This window comes from Choloepus didactylus, chromosome X (genome assembly GCF_015220235.1).
Source record: "Choloepus didactylus isolate mChoDid1 chromosome X, mChoDid1.pri, whole genome shotgun sequence".
Lineage (NCBI taxonomy): Eukaryota > Metazoa > Chordata > Mammalia > Pilosa > Megalonychidae > Choloepus > Choloepus didactylus.
In genome coordinates, this window is record NC_051334.1 from 192,699,059 (window position 1) to 192,721,320 (window position 22,262).

Genomic DNA, 22,262 nt, shown 5'->3' on the forward strand with positions numbered 1-22,262 from the left:
TAGGCCAACACCCCTGCATTCTCCACAGGCTCCTCAAGGGGGCTCTACATATTTTTTTCCTTGTTTTTTTTTAACTTTTTTTTTTTTTAAATCAACTAAAAAATATACGTGTTATAGTTGTCCCAGAAGACGAAGAGAAGGGTAAAAGGCCAGGAAGAATATTTGAGGACATAATAGCTGAAAAATTCACAACCCTTATAAAAGACATAAATACACAAATCAAAGAAGCCCAATGTACACCAAATAGAATAAATCTGAATAGACCCACTCCAATACACTACTAATCAAACTGTCAAATGCTGAAGAGGAGAGAGTCCTGAGGGCAGCAAGAGAAAAGCAATTTACCATATCCAAGGGAAGCACCATAAGGCTCAAGCTGACTTCTCATCAGACACCATGGAGGCAAGAAGGCAGTGGTATGATATGGTTAGGATATTGAAAGAGGAAAATTGCCAACCAGGAATTCTTTATCCAGCAAAGCTGTCCTTCAAAAGTGAGGGAGAGCATAAAATATTCACATATAAACAGAAGCCGAGAGTTTGTTAACAAGAGACCAGCCCTGCAAGAAATATGGAAGGGAGTTCTGCTGGATGGAAAAAAAACAGATAAGAGAGAAGCTTGGAGGAGAGTACAGAAATGAAAGTTATCAGTAAGGGTAACTGAAGGGATAAAAAGAGAGAAAAAAATATACCTGACAAATAAAAGCCAAAGGATAAAATTGTCAAAGTAAGGACGCCTTTTACAGTAATAACATTGAATGTTAATGGCTTAAACTCCCCAATCAAAAGACACAGATTAACAGACTGGATAAAAAAATATATGATCCAACTATATGCTGTTACAAGAGACTCATTTTAGACCCAAAGATACAAATACGTCAAAAGTGAAAGGATGGAATGGAAGCAGTAACCAAAAAAAAAGCTGGAGTAGCTATATTAATATCAGATAAAATAGACTTTAAATGCAAACATGTTGTAAGAAACAAGGAAAGACACTATATATTAATAAAAGGGCCAATTCACTAAGAAGAAATAACTTCATAAATTTTTTTACTCCCAATCAAGGTGACCCAAAGTACATGAGGCAAGCACTGGCAAAACTGAAGGGAGTGACTGATGTATACACAAAAGTAGTGAGAGACATCAACACACCAGTTTCTCCAATAGAACATCTAAACAGCATCAGTAAGAAAACAGAGAACATAAACAATATGAACTGGGCCTAACAGATATATAGAGCATTGCACCACAAAACAGCAGGATATACATTCTACTCAAGTTCTTATGGAACATTCTCCAGGATAGACCATATGCTGGGGCACAAAACAGGTCTTAAATTTTAAAAAGATTAAAATTATGTGTGCCAGTTTGAATGTATTATGTCCCCCCAAACGCCATTATCTTTGATGTAATCTTGTGTGGGCAGATGTTATCAGTGTTGATTAGATTGTGATTCTTTGTGTGTTTCTTTGGAATGTGCCCCATCCAGCTGTGGGTGATGACTCGGATTAGATAATTTCCATGGAGGTGTTGCTCTGCCCATTTGGGGTGGGTCTAAGTTGAGTTACTGGAGCCATATAAATGAGCTGATGGGCAGGGGGAACTCAGTGCAGCTGTGAGTGATGTTTTGAAGAGGAGCTACAGCCAAGAGGGACACTTTGAAGAAAGCACAGGAGCTGCAGATGAGAGACATTTTGAAGATGGCTGTTGAAAGCAGACTCTTGCTCTGGAGAAGCTAAGAGAGGACAAATACCCCAAGTGCAACTAAGAGTGACATTTTTGAGGAACTGCAGCCTAGAGTGGAATGTCCTTGGAGAAAGCACATTTTGAAACCAGAACTTTGGAGCAGACGCCAGCCACGTGCCTTCCCAGCTAACAGAAGTTTTCTGGACACCATTGGCCATCCTTCAGTGAAGGTACCCGATTGCTGATGTGCTACCTTGGATACTTTATGGCCTTAAGACTGTAACTGTGTAACCAAATAACCCCCCCTTTATAAAAGCCAATCCATTTCTGGTGTTTTGCATGCCAGCAGCATTAGCAAACTAGAACATTATGCAAAGCAATTTCTCTGACCACAATGGAATGAAACTGGAAATCAATAACAATGTGAGAACTGGAAATTTAAAAAATATATGGAAGTTAAGCAACATGCTCTTAAACAATCAATGGCTCAAAGAAGAAACTGAAAGAGAAATCAGTAAAAATGTCTTGAGATGAATAGTAACAAGAACACAACATATCAAAACCTATGGATTGCAGTGAAGTCCATGCTGAGAGGGAAATTTATAGCCCTAAATGCCTACATTAAAAAGTAAGAAAGAGCTATAACCAAAGACCTAACTGAACAACTGGAGAAACTAGAGAAAGAACTTCAAACTAATCCCAATGGATGCAGAGGGAAAGAAATAAGAAAGAATAGAGGAGAAGTAAGTAAAATGGAGAACAAAAGAACAATACAGAGAATCAATAAAATCAAAAGTTGAAATCAATAAAATCGAGAACCCCTTAGCTAGACTGACAAAGACAAAAAGAGAGAAGCTGCAGATAAACAAAATCAGAAGAGACAGGGGTCATTACCACAGACCCCCCTAAAGTAAAAAAGATCAAAAGAGGATAATATGAACAACTGTATGCCAACAAAGTAGTCAACTTAGATGAAATGGAAAATTTCCTAGAAACACAAGAACAACCTACATTGAGTCAAGAAGAAATAGAAGACCTGAACAAACCAATCACAAGCAAAGAGATCCCATCAAAAATCTTCCCACAAAGAAAAGCTCAGGTCCAGATGGATTCACAGGGGAATTTTACCAAGCATTCCAAGAAGAATTAACTCCAATCCTGCTCAAACTCTTCCAGAAAATTGAAGATGGAACACTACTGAATTCATTCTATGAAGCCAACATCACCCTAATACTAAAGCCTGATAAAGGTACTACAAGAAAAAAAAAACACTACAGACCAATCTCTCTAATAAATATAGATGCAAAAATCCTCAGCAAAATACTTGCAAATTGAATGCAACAGCATATTCAAAGAATTATACACCATGACCAAATGGGTTTTATTCCAGGTATGCAAGGATGGTTCAACACAAGAAAATCGATTAATGTAATATACCACATCAACAAATCAAATGGGGAAACCCACATGATCATCTCAATTGATGTAGAAAAGGCATTTGACAAAATCCATATCCTTTTTGGATAAAAACACTGCAAAAGGCAGAAAAGAATATTTCTCAGCATGATAAAGGGCATATATGAAAACCCCACAGCTAATATCATACTCAAAGGTGAGAGACTGAAGGCTTTCCCTCTTAGATTAGGAACAAGACAAGGATGCCCACAGTCACCACTGTTATTCAACATTGGGCTACAAGTTCTAATCAGAGCAATTAGGAGAAAAAAAAAGAAATAGGAGGCATCCAAATCAGAAAGGAGGAAGTAAAACTTTTGCTATTTGCAGATGACATGATCCTATATTTAGAAAATCCTGAAAAAAACTATGACAAAGCTACTTGAGCTAATAAATGAGCTCAGCAAAGTGGTGGATACAAGATCAATGTGCAGAAATCAGTAGGGTTTCTATACAGTAGTAATAAGCTATCCAAGGAGGTAATCAAGAATAAATTTCCATATACAATATACACTAAAAGAATTAAATATCTAGAAATAAATTCAACTAAGGATGTAAAGGACTTGTGCACAGACAACTAGAAAACACTGCTGAAAGAAATCAAGAAGACCTAAATGGATTGGAAGGTTAAATGTCATTAAGATGTCAATTCTACCCAAATTGATCTACAGATTCAATGCAATACCAATCAAAATTCCAACAGCCTACTTTGTGGAAATGGAAAAGCTAATTATCAAATTTATTTGGGAGGGTAAGGGGCCCCAAATAGCCAAAAACATCTTGAAAAAGAATGAAGTGGGAGGACTCAAGCTTCCAGAATTTAAAGCATATTATAAAGCCACAGTGCTCAAAACAGCATGGTACTGGCATAGAGATAGACATACTGATCAATAGGATCAAATTGAGAGTTCAGAAATAGACTCTCAGATCAATCTGGTCAATTGATTTTTGATAAGGCTCCCAAATTCACTCAACTTGGACAGAGCAGTCTCTTCAATAAATGGTGTTGGGAGAACTGGATATCCAAATCCAAAACAATGATAGAGGATCCCTATCTCACACCCTATGAAAATTAACCCAAAATAGATCAAAGACCTAAATATAAAGGCCAGTACCATAAAATTCCTAGATGAAAATGTAGGGAAACATCTTCAAGATCTAGTGATAGCAGGTAGTTTACTAGACCTTACACCGAAAGCACATACAGTGAAAGAAAAAAATAGGCAAATGGCAACTCCTCAAGATTCATTACTTCCGTGCTTCAAAGGCCTTTGTCAAAAGGGTGAAAAGGCAGCCAACTCAGTGGGAAAAAAAATATTTGGAAACCACATATCTTATATGGGATTGATGTCCAGAATATATAAAAATTAATCTACAACTCTACAATAGAAAAATGAACAGCCTGAAAAAAAATGGGCAAAAGACATGTATAGATATTTTTCCAGAGAGGAAATACAAATGGCTAAAAAGCACATGAAAAGATGCTCAGTTTCACTAGCAATTAGGGACACCACAATATGATATCATCTCATACCTACTAGAAAGGCTGCTATTAAACAAACAGAAAACCACACTGTTTGAGAGGATGCAGAGAAATGGGAACACTTATTCACTGCTGGTAGGACTGTAAAATGGTACAGCTGTTGTGAAGGATAATCTGGCAATTCTGCTACTTGTTATATACCCAGAAGATCTGAAAGCGGAACACGAACAGACATTTGCACACAGATGTTCATAGCAGCATTATTCACAATTGACAAAAGATGGAAACCATCCAAGTGTCTATCAACAGATGAATGGATAAACAAAATGTGGTATATACATATGAATGAATATTATTCAGCAGTAAGAAGTAACAAAGTCCTGAAGTATGTGACAACAGGGATGAACCTTGAGGACATTACGTTAAGTGAAATGTCAGACATAAAAGGGCAAATATTGTATGATCTCACTAATAGGAACTAATTATAAATGTAAACTCATGGACATAAAATATAGAATATAGAATATGGGTTAGTACAGGTTAAAATGAGGCAAGAGACTGCCCAGTGGTTGCTTAACATGTGCAGAATGTCTAATTAGGTTGAACTTAAACGTTTGGAAACAGATAGAGGTGATGTTAGCACATTATCATGAGTATAATTAATAGTGCTGAATTGTGAGTGAATGTGGTTGAAAGGGGTAATTTAGAGTCATGTATGTCACCAGAAGTATAGCTGGAGGTGAAAACATGGGAATGTATAACAGTGAATCTTCTGGTGGACAATAACTGTGATTGACAGTACAAATACTAAAATGTTCTCTTATGAACTAGAACAAATGATCTCTATTGAAAAGAGTTAATAATAGAGTGGTATTCGGGAGAAAATGTACCTATTGTAAACTATGGACTATAATTAACAATAATATCTTAATATTCTCTCATGAACAGTAACAAATGTACCACATCAATACTAAGGGTCAACAATAGCGGGGGATAAGGGGTATGGGATATTTTAGGCTTTCTTTTTTTTTTTTTTTTTTTTTTTAATCATCATTTTATTGAGATATATTCACATACCACGCAGTCATACAAAACAAATTGTACTTTCGATTGTTTACAGTACCATTACATAGTTGTACATTCATCACCTAAATCAATCCCTGACACCTTCATTAGCACACACACAAAAATAACAAGAATAATAATTAGAGTGAAAAAGAGCAATTGAAGTAAAAAAGAACACTAGGTACCTTTGTCTGTTTGTTTGCTTCCCCTACTTTTCTACACATCCATCCATAAACTAGACAAAGTGGAGTTTGGTCCTTATGGCATTCCCAATCCCACTGTCACCCCTCATAAGCTACATTTTTATACAACTGTCTTCGAGATTCATGGGTTCTGGGTTGTAGTTTAATAGTTTCAGGTATCCACCACCAGCTACCCCAATTCTTTAGAACCTAAAAAGGGTTGTCTAAAGTGTGCGTAAGAGTGCCCACCAGAGTGATCTCTCGGCTCGTTTTGGAATCTCTCTGCCACTGAAGCTTATTTCATTTCCTTTCACATCCCCCTTTTGGTCAAGAAGATGTTCTCCATCCCACGATGCCGGGTCTACATTCCTCCCCGGGAGTCATATTCCACGTTGCCAGGGAGATTCACTTCCCTGGGTGTCTGATCCCACGTAGGGGGGAGGGCAGTGATTTCACCTTTCAAGTTGGCTTAGCCAGAGAGAGGCTTTCTTTTATATTTTTATCTTATTTTTATTTTTGGATTAATGAAAATTTTCTAAAATTGATTGTGGTGATGATTGCCCAACTATGTGATGATACTAGGAGCCACTGATGGTACACTTTGGATGGATTATTTGGTGTGTGAATATATCTCAATAAAATTGCATTAAAAATTACATACACACTTAACATATGGCCCAGCAATCCGTCTACTGGATGTTTTCCATATGGAAATAAAGACTTATTTAACAACAAAACTTAGATGTGTTTATGGCCACTCTATAAATTGTCAAAAATTGGGAACAACCCAAATGTCAACAATTGAAGGGATAAACAAACTGTGTAACAACTATACCATTCTGGTGGTTTTCAATTTCTTCTTGTAGATCCAGGCTTCCATCTGAAATAATTTCTCTTTAGTCTGAAGAACTTTTCTTATGTTTTGTAGTGCAGGTCTGCTGGAGATGAATCTGGTCCGCTTTTTTCCTTCCTGAAAATGTCTATTTTGCTTTGATATAAAATTTTAAGTTGACTATTTTTTTTTCTTTTTTACCTTAAAGATGTCATTCCACTCTTTTCCAATCTTCATGAATTCTGGTAAAAAGTCAGCTATCATTTTTATCACTGGTCCTTAAACTGATCATTTTTTCTTATCTTTGGCTGCTATGATGTGCTTAGGTTAGTTTTCTTTGTATTCATATTGCTTGTGGGTAGCTGAGATTCATCAGTGGGTTGATGTTTCTCATCAATTTTGGAGAATTCTCAGTCATTATATTGTCAAATATTTCTTCTGCTCCATTCTCTGCTCTACTTCTGTTACTCCAATTATGTATAAATTAGAGTGGTACACATTGCCCTATAGTTCTGTCACACTCGACTGTTCATTTATTCTTTTTTCACTCTTTGATTCTCTTAGGGTATATTTTATTGACGTGACTTTTAAGTCCCTCAAATGTTTCTTAAATTTAAATACTTTTCAGTTTTACAATGTCCATTTGGTTCATTTTTAGAGCTTGTATTTCTGTGTTAAAATTCTCCACTTTTAATTCATTTTGCTCGTCTTTTCCTCTAATGTCTTTAACTTATTTTAATAGCTATTTTTAAATTCCTTGTCTAGTAATTCCAATATTTGTGTCATCTGTGGTTCTTCCTCTGTTAACTTTTTCTCTTGATCATCTGTCACATTTTCCTGCTTTCTCATGCCTGTCAATGTTTTTTTAGTTCTGTGGCAGACTTTGTGATTAAAAGAACCACAGTAACTGCACTAAATATTATTATCTTTTAGAGAGGGCATGCCTATTCCAATTTCAAACAACTAACTAGGGTGTGAGGCTCATCACTTCCATCCAGTTAGGAGTTAGCTGGGTCAGAGCTGTGTTGCTAATTTTAGTTATCTTTTGTTTTGCTTCAGTTTATTGGGATTTGAGCACAGGGTGAAATCTGCCCTATGTGTATTCCCATTCCATCCTTTATCAGGATATTTATATCTAATCAACACGAAGCTATGAAGAGATCTCTCTCTCTCTCTCTCTCTCTGCTTTCCAGGTCAGATTCCAGACTCCTATGCCTCCATGTTTTCAGCAAGTTCTGTGGGGCAAAATAAGTGAGATGGGAGAACTAACTTGGTTTTGACTTCTGCAGATTCCAGTCTGTCATCTGTCATACCAATCCACATGATTGTTACAAGCCACACTGATGTTTCCTTAGCCCAGTAGAATTCATCTATGTATGAGAAACCCCATCCTTTACATGTCTGTGCCCAGACAAGACAGATGTCCCCAGAGGGGAGACTGGCCACTGGTCTCTACTCATGTAGGATGGCTTGTCCCTCTCTGGAATGTAGTTCATTTAGACTTAATTTTGCACTCATGGATCTCCAGTGTCTTTTAAAAAAATCTATACTTTTTAATTTATTTGTTGTTTTTTTTTCTTATGCTAGGAGCAATGATGTTTGGTGACCTTCTATATCCCAAGTGGAAGCAGAACTATCAGATCACTTTAATCCAATCAGGATGTGAGATGATTCAAAGTTGAGTCTCCAGGCCCTCTGGGGGCTGGTCTCTTGTTACTCCTAGTACGTATAGTGTTGAGGTCCCAACCCATGGTCTGGAGGGAAGTTTACCAGGGTTTCCCCATCTTGACAGGTCCTGAACTCCAAGTATTGTCACCCTAGCCCCATAAGCCTTTTGAGAACCTCTGAAATTTTCCAACCTCTAAGTTTCCTCCTCGAGATTCAGCAGATGCCTTTCCAGGAAAAATATCTGTAAATGCCAGGCTAATCTTTCTGAATTTTCCTCCTGTCCTGGATCTTGGCCCTACAATTACCAAGTGCCTTAGTAGTTCTTCAGTGCATTCCAACAGATGCTATTTTATTTGGCCCAACTACTCTAGTTGCTTAAAATAGGATTGGTCTTAACCATCGAGCAGAAGCAGAACTTCTGTCATAATCTTTGGACCTCTACCTACCTAGGTCCTACCTAGGGACTATAGTTCTGAGTAAGGTGACAAAAGCTGTGGCTATTTCCACTAGGAATTTATGAAGATACATGTCAAAACCCAGTGGACCACTGGAACCATTTCTGCTCATGATCCTTAAAAAGTCCATGGGGAACCCTGCTAACCAGACTAACAGCAGCAAACTTCTTCTAGGTTTCTGGAACCATTAGTAATAATTGTCACTGTGTGTTATTGCAAAGGGGCTTCTGCAAATCACTAGCAGCTGTGGCATACCCTGTCATGAAGTCCTCCCTGACTACTTGTGTGTGTGTGAGTGTTTTGGAGGAAGTGCTTCCATCTAGGTTATGCTATGGGGCCCAGCCACACTCCACTGGTTGGAGAAAAAAGGAAGGAAGCTATATCTTATGCTGGTTTACCACCACATGCCAGTGGATCCTCACAGTGCCAGGGAACCTCAACCTAGATGCTCCACTGAATGCACTATTAGGTGGAGTTTAGGTGTGTTTTGGAGTGAGAAGCAGGTAGAGGTAGATTGGTTGGCCTCAGTAACAAGCATATCTGTTTCCCCTACACCAACACGAAAATGCAAGTATTTGTGAATTTCTTACCTATTTCCCCCCAAGGGGAGAGAATGGGAAGTGAAAGCTGATGGTGAACACAGGTAGAACAAGTGAGCAACTATGTGTGTAATCCCATGTACATAAACTAATGGAGTCACTGAAGATTTTGCAGTTCCTCTTCCTCGGACTTTACAAACAATCTGTTCAACCACAATGGCAACTTTCTGACTGACTGTAGTATTAGTTAGTTATCTCCCTAGTCTGGGGAGCAGGCATAAGGACCTTGAGCTCCGAAGGCCTCTGTCAAGTTTACCAAAGTGGCTTCAGATTTTCTATGGGATTAAAGAATACAGGCTCTACAAATGGATTTTGGATTTTCTCCCCAGATGAACCTAGTTGGAACTCTATCCACTTTGAAGATGAGCCACTAATATAAACTACAGGAATGCTTAATATTTGAAGAGCACTGTATCCCAAAATTTCCACTAAAACTGTACAGAAATTCTGATTGTTACAATTTAGGATTAAAACCTCTCTTGAATTGATTGCCTTGCAGGTATGAAAGAATCGAAATCCCAATCCATATTGTACCTCATGTCACCATTGGGAAAGTGTGCCTTGAATCAGCAGTAGAGCTGCCCAAGATCCTGTGCCAGGAGGAGCAGGATGCATATAGGAGGATCCACAGGTAGAGACCCTCTCCTCTCCACTCTTTCTTATGGTCTAGTCCTGTCCTTTTGTCTTTAGCAGCTCAACTACTGAGCCCCTTTTTCTTTTACTTCTCTAAGAAAGCTTTGTAAAAGTCCCCAAACAAAATCTATGATAACAATCTTTTTAACATTTATTTCTCTCCTGCTACACTTTGGATCCTTCAAGGGCAAAGACACTTTTTTTTAAACAAAATAAAACAATATATTAGTAGCCCTGGTGCCAAACACCAGTACTTGTACATTAATAGCTGCCCAATAAATGTGTAGTATGTAAAGCCTTCAGAAGTGAGAGACAGTAATTTTAAAATTATTATATGTCTTTTGAATACAAATCACATCCCCCAAATCATTATGATCAACTTCTGGGAAGATGATGGAATAAGAATGGGCAGAGCTCACTCCCTCATAAAAAGAACCTTGAGAACAAGCAGGAAATATCCAAAGCAGTGGTTTTGGGGCTCGGGAGACCAGGGAAGGACCATGCAAGATATGAGGAGTTGGACCAAAAAGGAGAGATAATGAGTGAGAAACTGTGGTGAATGAGCTCAACCAAGTCAGCTGCTGATCTCCCAGAGCTGCAGCTGTGCTTGGTTCTCACCAGCTGGTGAGACACAGTGCAGTCCTACCCCACGTGAGAGCCAGTGAAGTTACCCCTCATGGTCCCACAGCCTGGAGCCTTTTCATGCAGGAGCTCGGAAGCTCCATCGATCCCATGAGGGGGGCAACTTCAGCATGAGGAAGGTCTCCATTGCTGTTCCCATCACCCCACCCCCACCCGGAAGGCCAGCAGAGAGCTCAGTCCAGGGCAAATTCTTGGCTAGAGAAGTTAACCCTCTCAATCCTGCAGCCTAGAGCCTTTCCAGGCAGCTTGCAGCTCCACTGGTTCCACAAGCTGAGTGACTGACGGTAAAGACTAATCTCCATGGAGTTTCTGTCACCCATCCCTCACACCTGAAACCAGTAGACTCAACCAGTCTGGGCAAGCTGTTGGCTGGTGAAGTTAACCCTTTCAATCCGGCAGCCTAGAGCCTTTCCACGTGGCAGCCCAGGAGCCTGCAGCTCTGTTGGTTTCACAAACTCAGAGTGTGGCTAGAGATTGATTTACACCAGAGGTCCCGGCACCCATTGCTCATCCCCAAGGCTGGTGGATCAGGACACGTGTGGCTCTCATCTGGCTGGATGCAGCAGGCTAGAGGAGACAGGGAATCCCTCCCCTTGGGAAAAGTGGGTGAGGCGGCAGAGTCCTGTTCCATGTGCTGGCTAGAGAGGATGGCCCTCTGGGTCTCATAGCTTTGAACCTGTCTGCACAGGAGCCAAGGGTGCTCACACCCCCACTGTTTCCACAAACAGAGAAGCTGCAGCAGATGACTGAGCTCCACTGCAGCCCCAGGTGCCCTTTCCCCACCCCTGAGGTCAATAGTCCTCAGCATGCCTGGGTCTTCCCTGATGGGCTGCAGCATCTGGGAGAGACAGGGAGAACCCCTGTCTCAATGTTGGCCAGTGAAACAGGACAGCAGGGGTCCACAGCCTTGGTCCTGAGCTGGGGTCTCAGGGAAATGACTGACAACACGAAGTGTGCAAATATATGCATTATAGGTCTTCCAGAAGAAGACAAGAGTAACGGGCCGGGAAGGTACTTGACATATTGGCTGAAAATTTCCCAACCCTTATAAAAAACACAAATATGCAAATTCAAAAAGCCCAATGTACTCAAAATTGACTAAATCTGAATAGACCCACTCCAAGACATATACTAATCAGCCTGTCAAATGCCAAAAAGGAGAGAATCCTAAAAGCAACAAGAGAAAAGTGACTCACCACATACAAGGAAAGCCAAATAAGGCTCAACGATGCCTTCTCATCAGACACCACAGGGTTGAGAAGGCAGTGGTATGGTATATTTAAGATACTGAAAGAGAAAAACTGCCAGCCAAGAATTCTCTATCCAGCAAAGCCATCCTTCAAAAGTGAGGGAGAGTTTAAAATGTTCACAGATAAACAAAAGCTGAGAGAGTTTGTTAACAAGAAACCTACCCTACAAGAAATACTAAAGGGAGTTCTGCTGGCTGAAAAAAAAAAAGCACAAAAGAGAGAGGCTTAGAGGAGAGTATAGAAATGATGACTGTCAGTAAGGGTAACTGAAAGGATTAAAAGAAAGAAAAGTAATAGATCTGACAAATAAAAGCCAAAAGATAAAATGGTCAAAGTAAGGATGGCTTTTGCAGTCATAATATTAAATGTTAAAGGACTAAACTATCCAATCAAAAGACACAGACTGGCAGAATGGATAAAAATAATATGATCCAACTATGTGATGTTTACAAGAGAGTCATTTTAGACCCAAAGATTCAAATAGGTTGAAAGTAAAAGGATGGAAAAAGATATTCCATGAAAATAGTAACCAAAGTAAAGCAGGAATACCTGTAGTAATATCAGGCAAAATAAACTTTAAATGCAAAAATATTGTAAGAGACAAAGAACAACACTGTATAGTAATAAAAGGGGAAATTCACCAAGAAGAAATAACAATGATAAATATTTATGCATCTAATCAAGGTGCCCCAAATTGGGCAATAGCAAAATTGAAAGAAGTCATAGACATCTCTACAAAAGTGAGAGACTTCAGCACACCATTCTGTCCAATAGATAGAACATCTAAACGGATGATCAGTGGACACAGAGAACCTGAATAATATTATAAAAGAACTAGACCTAACAGACCTATATAGAACACTGTACCACAAAACAAATGATATACATTCTTTGCAAGTCTTTCTGGAACATTCTCCAGGATAGACCATATGCAGGGGTACAATACAGATCTTTGCAAATTTAAAAGCATTGAAATAATACAAAGCCCTGTCTCTGATCGTAATGGAATGAAGCTGAAAATCAATTACCAACAGAGAACCAGAAATTTCACAAATATATGGTGGTTAAACAGCATGCTTTTAAACAATAATGGGTCAAAGAAGAAATTGTGAGAGAAATAAGTAAACATCTCAAGAAAAATGAAAATGAGAACACAACATATCCAAACCTATAGGATACAGCAAAGGCAGTGCTGAGAGGAAAATTTATAGCCTTAAATGCCTACATTAAAAGAGAAAAAGCTAAACCCAAAGACCTAACTGAACAACTGGAGATACTAGAGAAAGAACATCAAACAAATCTCAAAGCAAGCAGAAGGAAAGAAGGAACAAGGAATACACGAGAAATAAATGAAATGGAGAACAAAAGAATAGAGACAATCAATAAAACCAAAAGTTGGTTCCTTGAGAAGATTAATAAAATTGACAAACCCTTAGCTAGACTGAAAAAGACACAAAATGTAAATAAACAAAATCAGAAATGAAATGGGGATCCATAAAGAATAAAATAAAGAAATAAAATAGGTTATAAGGGGGTACTATGAACAACTGTATGACAACAAATTAGAAAACTTAAATAAAATGGACAATTTCCTAGAAGCACAAGAACCACCCACCCTGGCTCGAGATGAAATAGAAGACCTCAACAAACCAATCACAAGTAAAGAGATTGAATCAGTCATTAAAACTCTCCCCACAAAGAAAATCCCAAGACCAGTGGCTTCACAGGAGAATTTTACCAAGCATTCTGGGAAGAATTAATACCAATCCTGCTCAAGTTCTTTCAAAAAATTGAAGAAGAGGGAACACTGCTTAACTAATTGATGAAGCCAATATCACCCTTTGCCAGGTTTGGTTGTATTATGTACCCCAAAATGCCATTATCTTTGATGCAATCTTGTGTGGGCAGACATATTAGTGTTGATTAGATTGTAATTCTTTGATTGTTTCCATGGAGATGAGACCCACCCAACTGTAGGTGATAACCCTGATGAGATAATTTCCATGGAGGTGTGGCCCCGCCTATTCAGCATGGGCTTTGATTAGTTTACTAGAGCCCTAAATAAGGTCAGACAGAAGGAGTGAGCTTGCTACAGCCAAGAGGGACACTTTGAAGAACTCACAGGAGCTGAGAGAGGAGCTGCAGCTTACAGAGCAACATTTTGGAGATGGCGTTTGAAAGCAGACTTTTGCTCTGGAGAATGTAAGAGAGGACAAATGACCCAAGAGCAACAAAGAGTGACAACCATTGTGAAACCAGAACTCTGGAGCAAGCGCCGGCAAACAGAGGTTTTCAGGACACCACTGGCCATCCTTCGGTGAAGGTACCCCATTACCTTGGACACTTTATGGCCTTAAGACTGTAACTTTGTAACCAAATAAACTCCCTTTATTAAAGTCAATCCATTTCTGGTGTTTTGCATAATGGGCAGCGTTAGCAAACCGGAACACACCCTAATACCAAAGCCTGCTAGACTACAACAAAAGAAAAATACAGACCAATCTCTATAATGAACATAGACAAAAAAATCCTCAGCAAAATACCTGCAAATCGAATCCAACAGCACATTAAAAGTATTATACACCATGACCAAATGAGTTTTATTCAAGGTATGCAAGAGTGGTTCAACACAAGAAAATCAATTAATGTAATACACCACATCAGCAAATCAAAAAGGAAAAACCACATGGCGATCTCAATTGATTCAGAAAATGCATTTGACAAAATATAGTTTTCTTTCTTGATAAAAACACTTCAAATGATTGGAAGAGAAGGAAATTTCCTCAATATGATAAAGGGTAAATATGAAAACCTACAGCTCACGTACTCAATGGCAAGAGAATGAAGGCTTTCCCTCTATGATCAGGAACAGGATAAGGATGCCCACTGTCACCACTGTTATTCAGTGTGCTAGAAGTTCTAGCCAGAGCAATTTGCCAAAAAGAGGAATAAAAGGCGACCAAATCACAACGGGAGAAGTAAAACTTTTGCTATCTGCAGAAAACATGATGCTATATTTAGAACCCCTCCCCCCAAAAAAGAAAGTATGACAAAGCTACTTGAGCTAATAAATGAGCTCAGCAAAGTGGCACAATACAAGATCAAGATGCAAAAATCAGTAAGATTTCTTTTTTTTTTTTGTCTCCTATTATATGGCCTCTTTAATGCTCTATGGCTTATGGTAAACTGTCTTTGCTTCATGCATTTTTATTCTGAATTTTAACATATATACATAACCGTGATAACTTTCAAAGTATGATTTAACAAGTAATTAGCATAGTTCAAAGAATGTCGTGGGTCACAATTCCACAACTTCAGCTATTTCCATTATTGTAAAATATACATAGAGAAAGGTGTTAACTTTCAAGGTACAGCTCAAGAAGCAGTTATATAGGTAATTTCAAAAATTGTTATAGGTTACATTTCCACAGTTTCAGTTCTTTCCTTATTATGCAATAAAAGGTATATACAGAAAGGTGAAGTCTTTCAAAGCACAATTCAATGAGTAGCTACAAAGGAAATTTCAAAGGATGTTATAGGTTAGAGTTCCCCAGGTCATTGACCTCCTTCCAGCTATTCCAACACCACAGCATCTAAAATACATATATATATTTATATATTTATGTAAAGTTTCAGTATTCATAGACCTTTGTTAAACTGTGTCTTGTTTGTTTCTACCTCTTCCTCCCACTTAATCTCTTTCTTCATCTTCATGGGTGTCTAGGCTGTGAGCACCCTAACTTGTTCATATTAAAGGGGGTGTTCACAGTATGGGGAAGGGGGCTGCATCTAACTGTTGATCTTAAAGAGGCTGTTGCCTCTGGGTTTTAGGACTTGTCTGGCATAAGAACACTCTGGTGGATTTAAGTTTCTGAGAGATAAAACTTAGTGAGTGAATGTTTTATAGAATCTCAGGTAGGGACCTAGGTATTTGGGGACTACTTTTAGTAAGGGCATGGCATACTGTGGCCATTTGGGATGTCTAGCTGGAGCTTGCATAAGAGAAACCTCCAGGATAGAGTCTAGACTCTTTTTGGGATCTCTCAGCCACTGTGAACTCAGCTTGTTACCTTTATTTTTCCCCCTTTTGGTCAAGTAGGCATTTTCAATCCCTTGCTGGCAGGGCCAGGCTCATTCCTGGGAGTCATGTCCCACATCACCAGGGAGATTCATTCCCCTGGGAGTCATGTCCCATGTACAGGGGAGGTTAATGAATTTATTTGCCAAGTTGGGCTTAGAGAGAGAAAGGACACATCTGAGCAACAAAAGAGGTTCCCTGGAGGTGCCTCTTAGGCATAATTATAGGAGGGCTCAGCCTCCCATTTACAACCCTAAATTTCACAAGAGCAAGTCTCAAGTCAAGGGCTTGATTTATTAAGTAGTGGATTCCTGATTTCAATTAATATATATTCTATCCAAAGATAAATGGTCAGTTGCTTACATTTTCTTCACTTAGTTGTACAATTATCATCACTCTCAACTTTAAAACAATTATCATAACATAATACATCCCAGGGTTCTTATCAGTGGCTACTTATTCATCCCTAGTATTAGTGTAGTGTTGGTAAGATAGTCCTATTAAACATAGTCTTTGATATGTAATGGATAGTTTTTCCATACCACTCTGTTGTTAACACTCTGCATCAGTGTCATATCTTATATCATGCTAACACTTATGTAGGTTTGTGGTGCTACTCCATGGGTTGCATTCCTTTAAACAACCATGTACATATTTGTTCATCTTCAATGTGTCACTGATACTTATAATCCCATCAATGAAACATTAGTCACACCTGAACATTCCCATACCATTGAGATCACGGTCATTATCATATCTGTACATATTAGATTATCATTCCCCATTCACTAGTTTCTGTGTATCTCTAGGTCTGCTATATTCTACATTATAAGACACTTATTTTACATTTTTCATGGAGTTCACATTTCTGGTAACATACAGTATCTCTCCTTTTGTGTCTGGCTTATTTCACTCAGCATTATGTCTTCAATGTTCATCCAGTAGGGTTTCTATAGACTAGTAATAAGCTATCTGAGGAAGTAATCAAGAAAAAAATTACATTTACATAGCAACTGAAAGAACTAAATATCTAGGAATAAACTTAACTAGGAATGTAAAGGATTGGTACACAGAGAACTACAAAACCTTGCTAAAATAAATCAAGGAAAACCTAAATAAATGGAAGGACATCCCATGTTCCTAGTCTGGAAGGATAAATTGTCAATTCTATCCAAATTAATCAACAGATTCAATGCAATACCAATCAAAATTCCAACAGCCTACTTTGCAGAAATGGAAAAGCTAATTCTCAAATTTTTTTGGAAGGGTAAGGAGCCCCAAATAGCCAAAAGCATTTTGAAAAAGAACAATCAAGTTGGAGGACTCACACTTCTTGACTTCAAAACTTATTACAAAGCTACAGTGGTGAAATCAGCTTAGTAGTGACAGAAGGATAGACATATAGACCAAAGGAATAGAATTGGGAGTTCAGAAATAGACCCTCAGATCCATGACCAATTGATTTTTGACAAGGCTGCCAAGACCACTCAATTGGGAAAGGATAGTCTCATTCACAAGGGTGCTGGGAAAGTGGATATGCAAAAGAGTGACGGAGGACCCCTATCTCATACCATATACAAAAATTAACTCAAAATGGACCAAAGACCAAAGTGTAAAAACCAGGAATATAAAACTCCTAGAAGAAAATATAGGGAAGCATCTTCAGGATCTATGTTAGGTAATGGTTTCTTAGACCCAAAGCACAAGGAATAAAAAAAATAGATAAATGGGACCTCATCAAAATTAAAAAAAATTATGTATCAAATGACTTTGTCATGAAAGTGAAAAGATATCTACTCAAGGGGAGATAATATTTGAAACTCACATATCTGATAAGGGTTTAGTATCTAGAATATATAAAGATATCCTGTAACTCAACAATAAAAAGACAAACAACCCAATTTAAAAAATGGGAAAAAGACTTGAATAGACATTTCTCCAAAGAGGATACACAAATGACTAAAAAGCACATGAACAGATGCTCAACTTCACTAGCTATTAGGGCAATGCAAATCAAATCAAAACCCCAAATGAGATATCATTTTGCACCTACTAGAATGGCACCTTTTAAAAGAAAACAGACAACTACATGGGTTGGAGGGGATATGGAGAAATAGGAACACTCATACATTGCTGGTGGGAATGTAAAATGGTGCAGCCACTGTGGAGACAGTTTGGCTGTTGTTCAGGAAGCTAAGTATAGAATTACCATAAGACTTGGTGTTCTAGTTTTCTAATGCTTCCAGAATGCAAAACACCAGAAATGGATTGGCTTTTATAAAAGGGGGTTTATTTGGTTACACAGTCTTAAGGCCATAAAGTATCCAAGGTAATGCATCAACAATCAGGTACCTTCACTAGAGGATGGCCAATGGTGTCTGGAAAACCTCTGTTAGCTGGGAAGGCACATGGCTGGCATCTGCTCTGGAGTTCTGGTTTCAAAATGTCTTTCTACCAGGACATTCCTCTCTAAGCTTTAGCTTCTCTCCAGAATGTCACTCTCAGTTGCTCTTGTGGCATTTGTCCTCTCTTAGCTTCTCCGGAGCAAGAGTCTGCTTTCAACAGCCATCGTCAAACTGTCTCTCATCTGTAACTGCTCTCTCATCTCTTGTGCATTCTTCAAAGTGTTCCTCTTGGCTGTGGCAAGCTAGCTCCTTCTGTCTGAGCTTATATAGTGTTCCAGTAAACTAATCAAGGCCCATGCTGAATGGGCTGTGCCACACCTCCATGGAAATTATTCAATGAAAGATCTCACCCTCAGTTGAGTGATCTCATCTCCATTGAAACATCCAATCAAAAGTCTCCAACCTGATCAACACCAATACATTTCCTGCCCACAGAAGACTGCCTCAAAGATAATGGCGTTTTGGGGGACACTACATCCAAACCAGCACACCTGGCAATCCCACTACTAGGTGTATACCGAAAGAATTGAAAGCAGGGACTTAAACAGATATTTGCACACTGCAGCATTATTCACAATTACCAAAAGAGGGACGCAAGCCAAGAGTCCATCAAATGATGAATGGATAAACAAAATGTGTTTACATAAAATGGAATATTTTTCAGCATTAAAATGAAATGAAGTTGTGATACATGCAACAACAAGCATGAACCGTGAAGACATAATGTTCCATGAAATAAGCTAGACACAAAAGGACAAATGTATGATCTCACCGATATGAAATAATTAGAAAAACCAAACTCACAGAGTGAGAATTTAAAATATAGGTTACTATGGGCTGGGTTGGGGGTCGGGAATGGGTAGTTAATGCTTAAATTGTACAGAATTTCTATTTTGCTGATTTTAAAGTTTTAGAAATGGATGGTGGTGATGGTAGCACAACATTGTGAATATAATTAACAGCACTGAAATATGTATGTGAATGTGGTTAAGAAGGGAAAATCTTAGGTCATATATATATTACTAGAGTGAAAATTAAAAGAAAAAAACGGAACTATACACCACAGTGAATGCTATTGTAAATGATGAATTATAGTTAATGGTACAATTATTAAAATGTTCTTTCATGAATTATAACAAATATACCACACTAACGCAAGGTGTTAATAATAGGGTGGCCTATGGTAATGATACACTCTAATATAAACTGTAGACTATAGTTAACAGTACAATTACAATATTCTTTCATCAAGTTTTACAAAGGTACGACACTAATGCAAAGTTTTAATAATAGGGGTGGGGTGTATGGAAACTCTGCAGTGGCTCCATAACTTTTGTGTAAACTTTCAAGTTCTCTAATTAAAAAAAAAATTTCAAAAAAAGTATATTTGGAGTGGATGTTAGCTAGGTAACATTAGAAAGAACAATATCTTCTCTGTGAGCCGAGATATGCTAAATAATTTTAAATAATACAAGGAAGAATAATATAAATTTTATTAAATAAGAATTCTAAAATTTGTCAACTGGTTTGATGTCTATCTAGTATTTGTTATTTTAAACAAAATAAACCTAAGAATTATGTTTAAAAAATCAACTTCAGATGGATCACAGATCCAAAGGTAAAAGGTAAAACAATAAAACTTCTAGAGGAAAGCATAGAAGAAAATTTTCATGACCTTTGGACACAAAAAGCTCTCCCATAAAAGAAAAACATTGATAAATTGTGCTCCTTCAACTTCAACTCTAAGAACTTCTGTTCACCAAAAATAGTGAGAGTGAAAATTCAAGCCACAAATTAGAAGATATCCTAATATGTATGTCTGTGAAAGGATTTGCATTCAAAATATGTTAAGTACCTCTATAAGTCAGCATGCAAAAGGTTTTTTTAAAGCATTTTTTCAACAGGCAAAATCAACATTTGATCAGATACTTTACAAACTGTGTCAGAAGGAGACTTCAGGAAGATGGCAGAATAGGAGAGGCAAAACAAACTTCTCCCCCATGGAATAACAAGAGAAAAGGCAGAAAACAACTGGGACAGCAGTTCTAGGGTACGATCGGCCAGAGAAGGACCTCTACAATATATAGTGGGGACTTTGTTGAAAGAGTAGAGAAATTGCGTCTGAAAGGACAGGGTGAGTTTATTCAACTGGTACCGCCACTGGGGCTGGCAGCTGCAAGTTGGCCAGCTGAGCAGGGCAGGGGTGAGCTCTCTACCCCTGCACACCCATCTCAGCAATTAGCTCGAAGATAACCCTTCTCAGCCCCATGGCTGGGATTTCCCATGAGGGAACTTGGGAACCAGTGGAGCTGTTTTGTATGCACATAGAAAACTTGGTGCATTTACTTTTCCTCCATGGAGGCCCACAGTGTGCACAGTCAAGAGGCAGGGATAAGTGAGTTTGTGACACAGAAGCACCAGGAGCACCTCCTCTAACCCAGAGGCTCATAGGTGCATGGTGGGCAGGGACTGGCGCACTTTGAGCTGGCTGAGTGCTGGGGAGGGTGAGACTTGCAGTCCCACAGCCCAAGAGTGACCCAGTCAGAGGCCTGGGAATCACCAGACCCACTGTGTCCTTAATTGGAGTCCCTGCTGATCTGCACAGTGCCCTCCCCCAGCCCCCAAGGCTGGCAGTCTCCAGGGCACATGGAAAACTTCTGTGCTGGATGGATTTCTGCCTGGTATGGACCTCACCCCACTGCATCCAGGGAAAAGTGGGCTTGAGGGGAAGAGGTGGCTCACGAGTGCCATCTGCTGGAAAGACCCAGAAAATGCACTCCAGCAAGTTGTGATTCTGCTAAATTCTATACAAATGTCCAAATAGTCTTACATTTCCCAAAATAACCTTATCAAGATAAGCATATGCCCCGAAGTCAACAGAAAATCACAAAGTATATGAAGGTCGTAGAAGATATGACAAGCAAAACAACCAAATTAAAAAGTCCGAGGAGACATGACTTGGAGCAATTAATCAAAGATGTTCATACAAATCTCCAAAACAACTTCAATGGGTTGACTAAAGATATAATAAAGGACATCAAGAAGACTCTAGAAGAGTTTAATGAAGAATTTGAAAGAGTAAATTAAAAAATACCAGGTCTTATGAAAATAAAGGATAATGTGGATCAACTTAAAAATATATTAGAGACACACAACAGATTTGATGAGGCAGAAGAAAGAATAAGTGAACTAGAGGACAGACAAATTGAATGCGAATGCACAAAAGAAGAAATGGTGAAAAAAAATTGAAAAATTTGAAATGGATCTCAGGGGAATGATGGACAGCATGAAGCACCCAAATATAAGAATCATTGGTATCCAAGAAGGAGGAGAAGGGTAAAGCGCTAGGAAGAGTATTCAAGGAAATTGTTGGGGGAAACTTCCAAACCCTTAAAAAAGACATAAATATGCAAATGAAAGAAGCCCAATGAACCACAAATAGAATAAATCCAAATAGACCCACTCTGAGACATATATGTATCAGATTGTCAAATGCTGAAGAGGAGAAAGTCCTGAAAGTAGCAAGAGAGAAGTGATTCATATATACAAGGGAAACAACAAAAGACTAAGTACTGACTACTCAGTGGGCACCATGGAGGTGAGAAGGCAGTGGTATGACATATTTAAGGTTCTGCAAGAGAAAAATTGCCAGCCAAGAATTCTTTATCCGGCAAAGCTCTCCTTCAAAATTGCGGGAGATTTTTAAAAATTTTCACAGGCAAACAAATGCTGAGAGAATTTGAAAACAAGAGATCCTATCCTACAAGAAATACTAAAGGGAGTTCTACCAGCTGAAAAAAAAGAAGGAGAGACAGGTCTGGAGAAGGGCA

The 22,262-nt window shown here is 38.5% G+C and overlaps 1 protein-coding gene across 2 annotated transcripts in view; it reads left to right on the forward strand.

Annotated features, from left to right (window-relative positions):
* The window catches only part of BRCC3 (BRCA1/BRCA2-containing complex subunit 3), a 130,651-nt gene that overhangs the window by 89,094 nt on the left and 19,295 nt on the right, over window positions 1–22,262 (forward strand). For both annotated transcript variants that reach the window (XM_037821074.1, XM_037821075.1), the window contains one exon: window positions 9,924–10,055. In XM_037821074.1, the coding sequence (XP_037677002.1) occupies window positions 9,924–10,055 (132 nt within the window). The remainder of the gene's footprint in view (window positions 1–9,923; window positions 10,056–22,262) is intronic.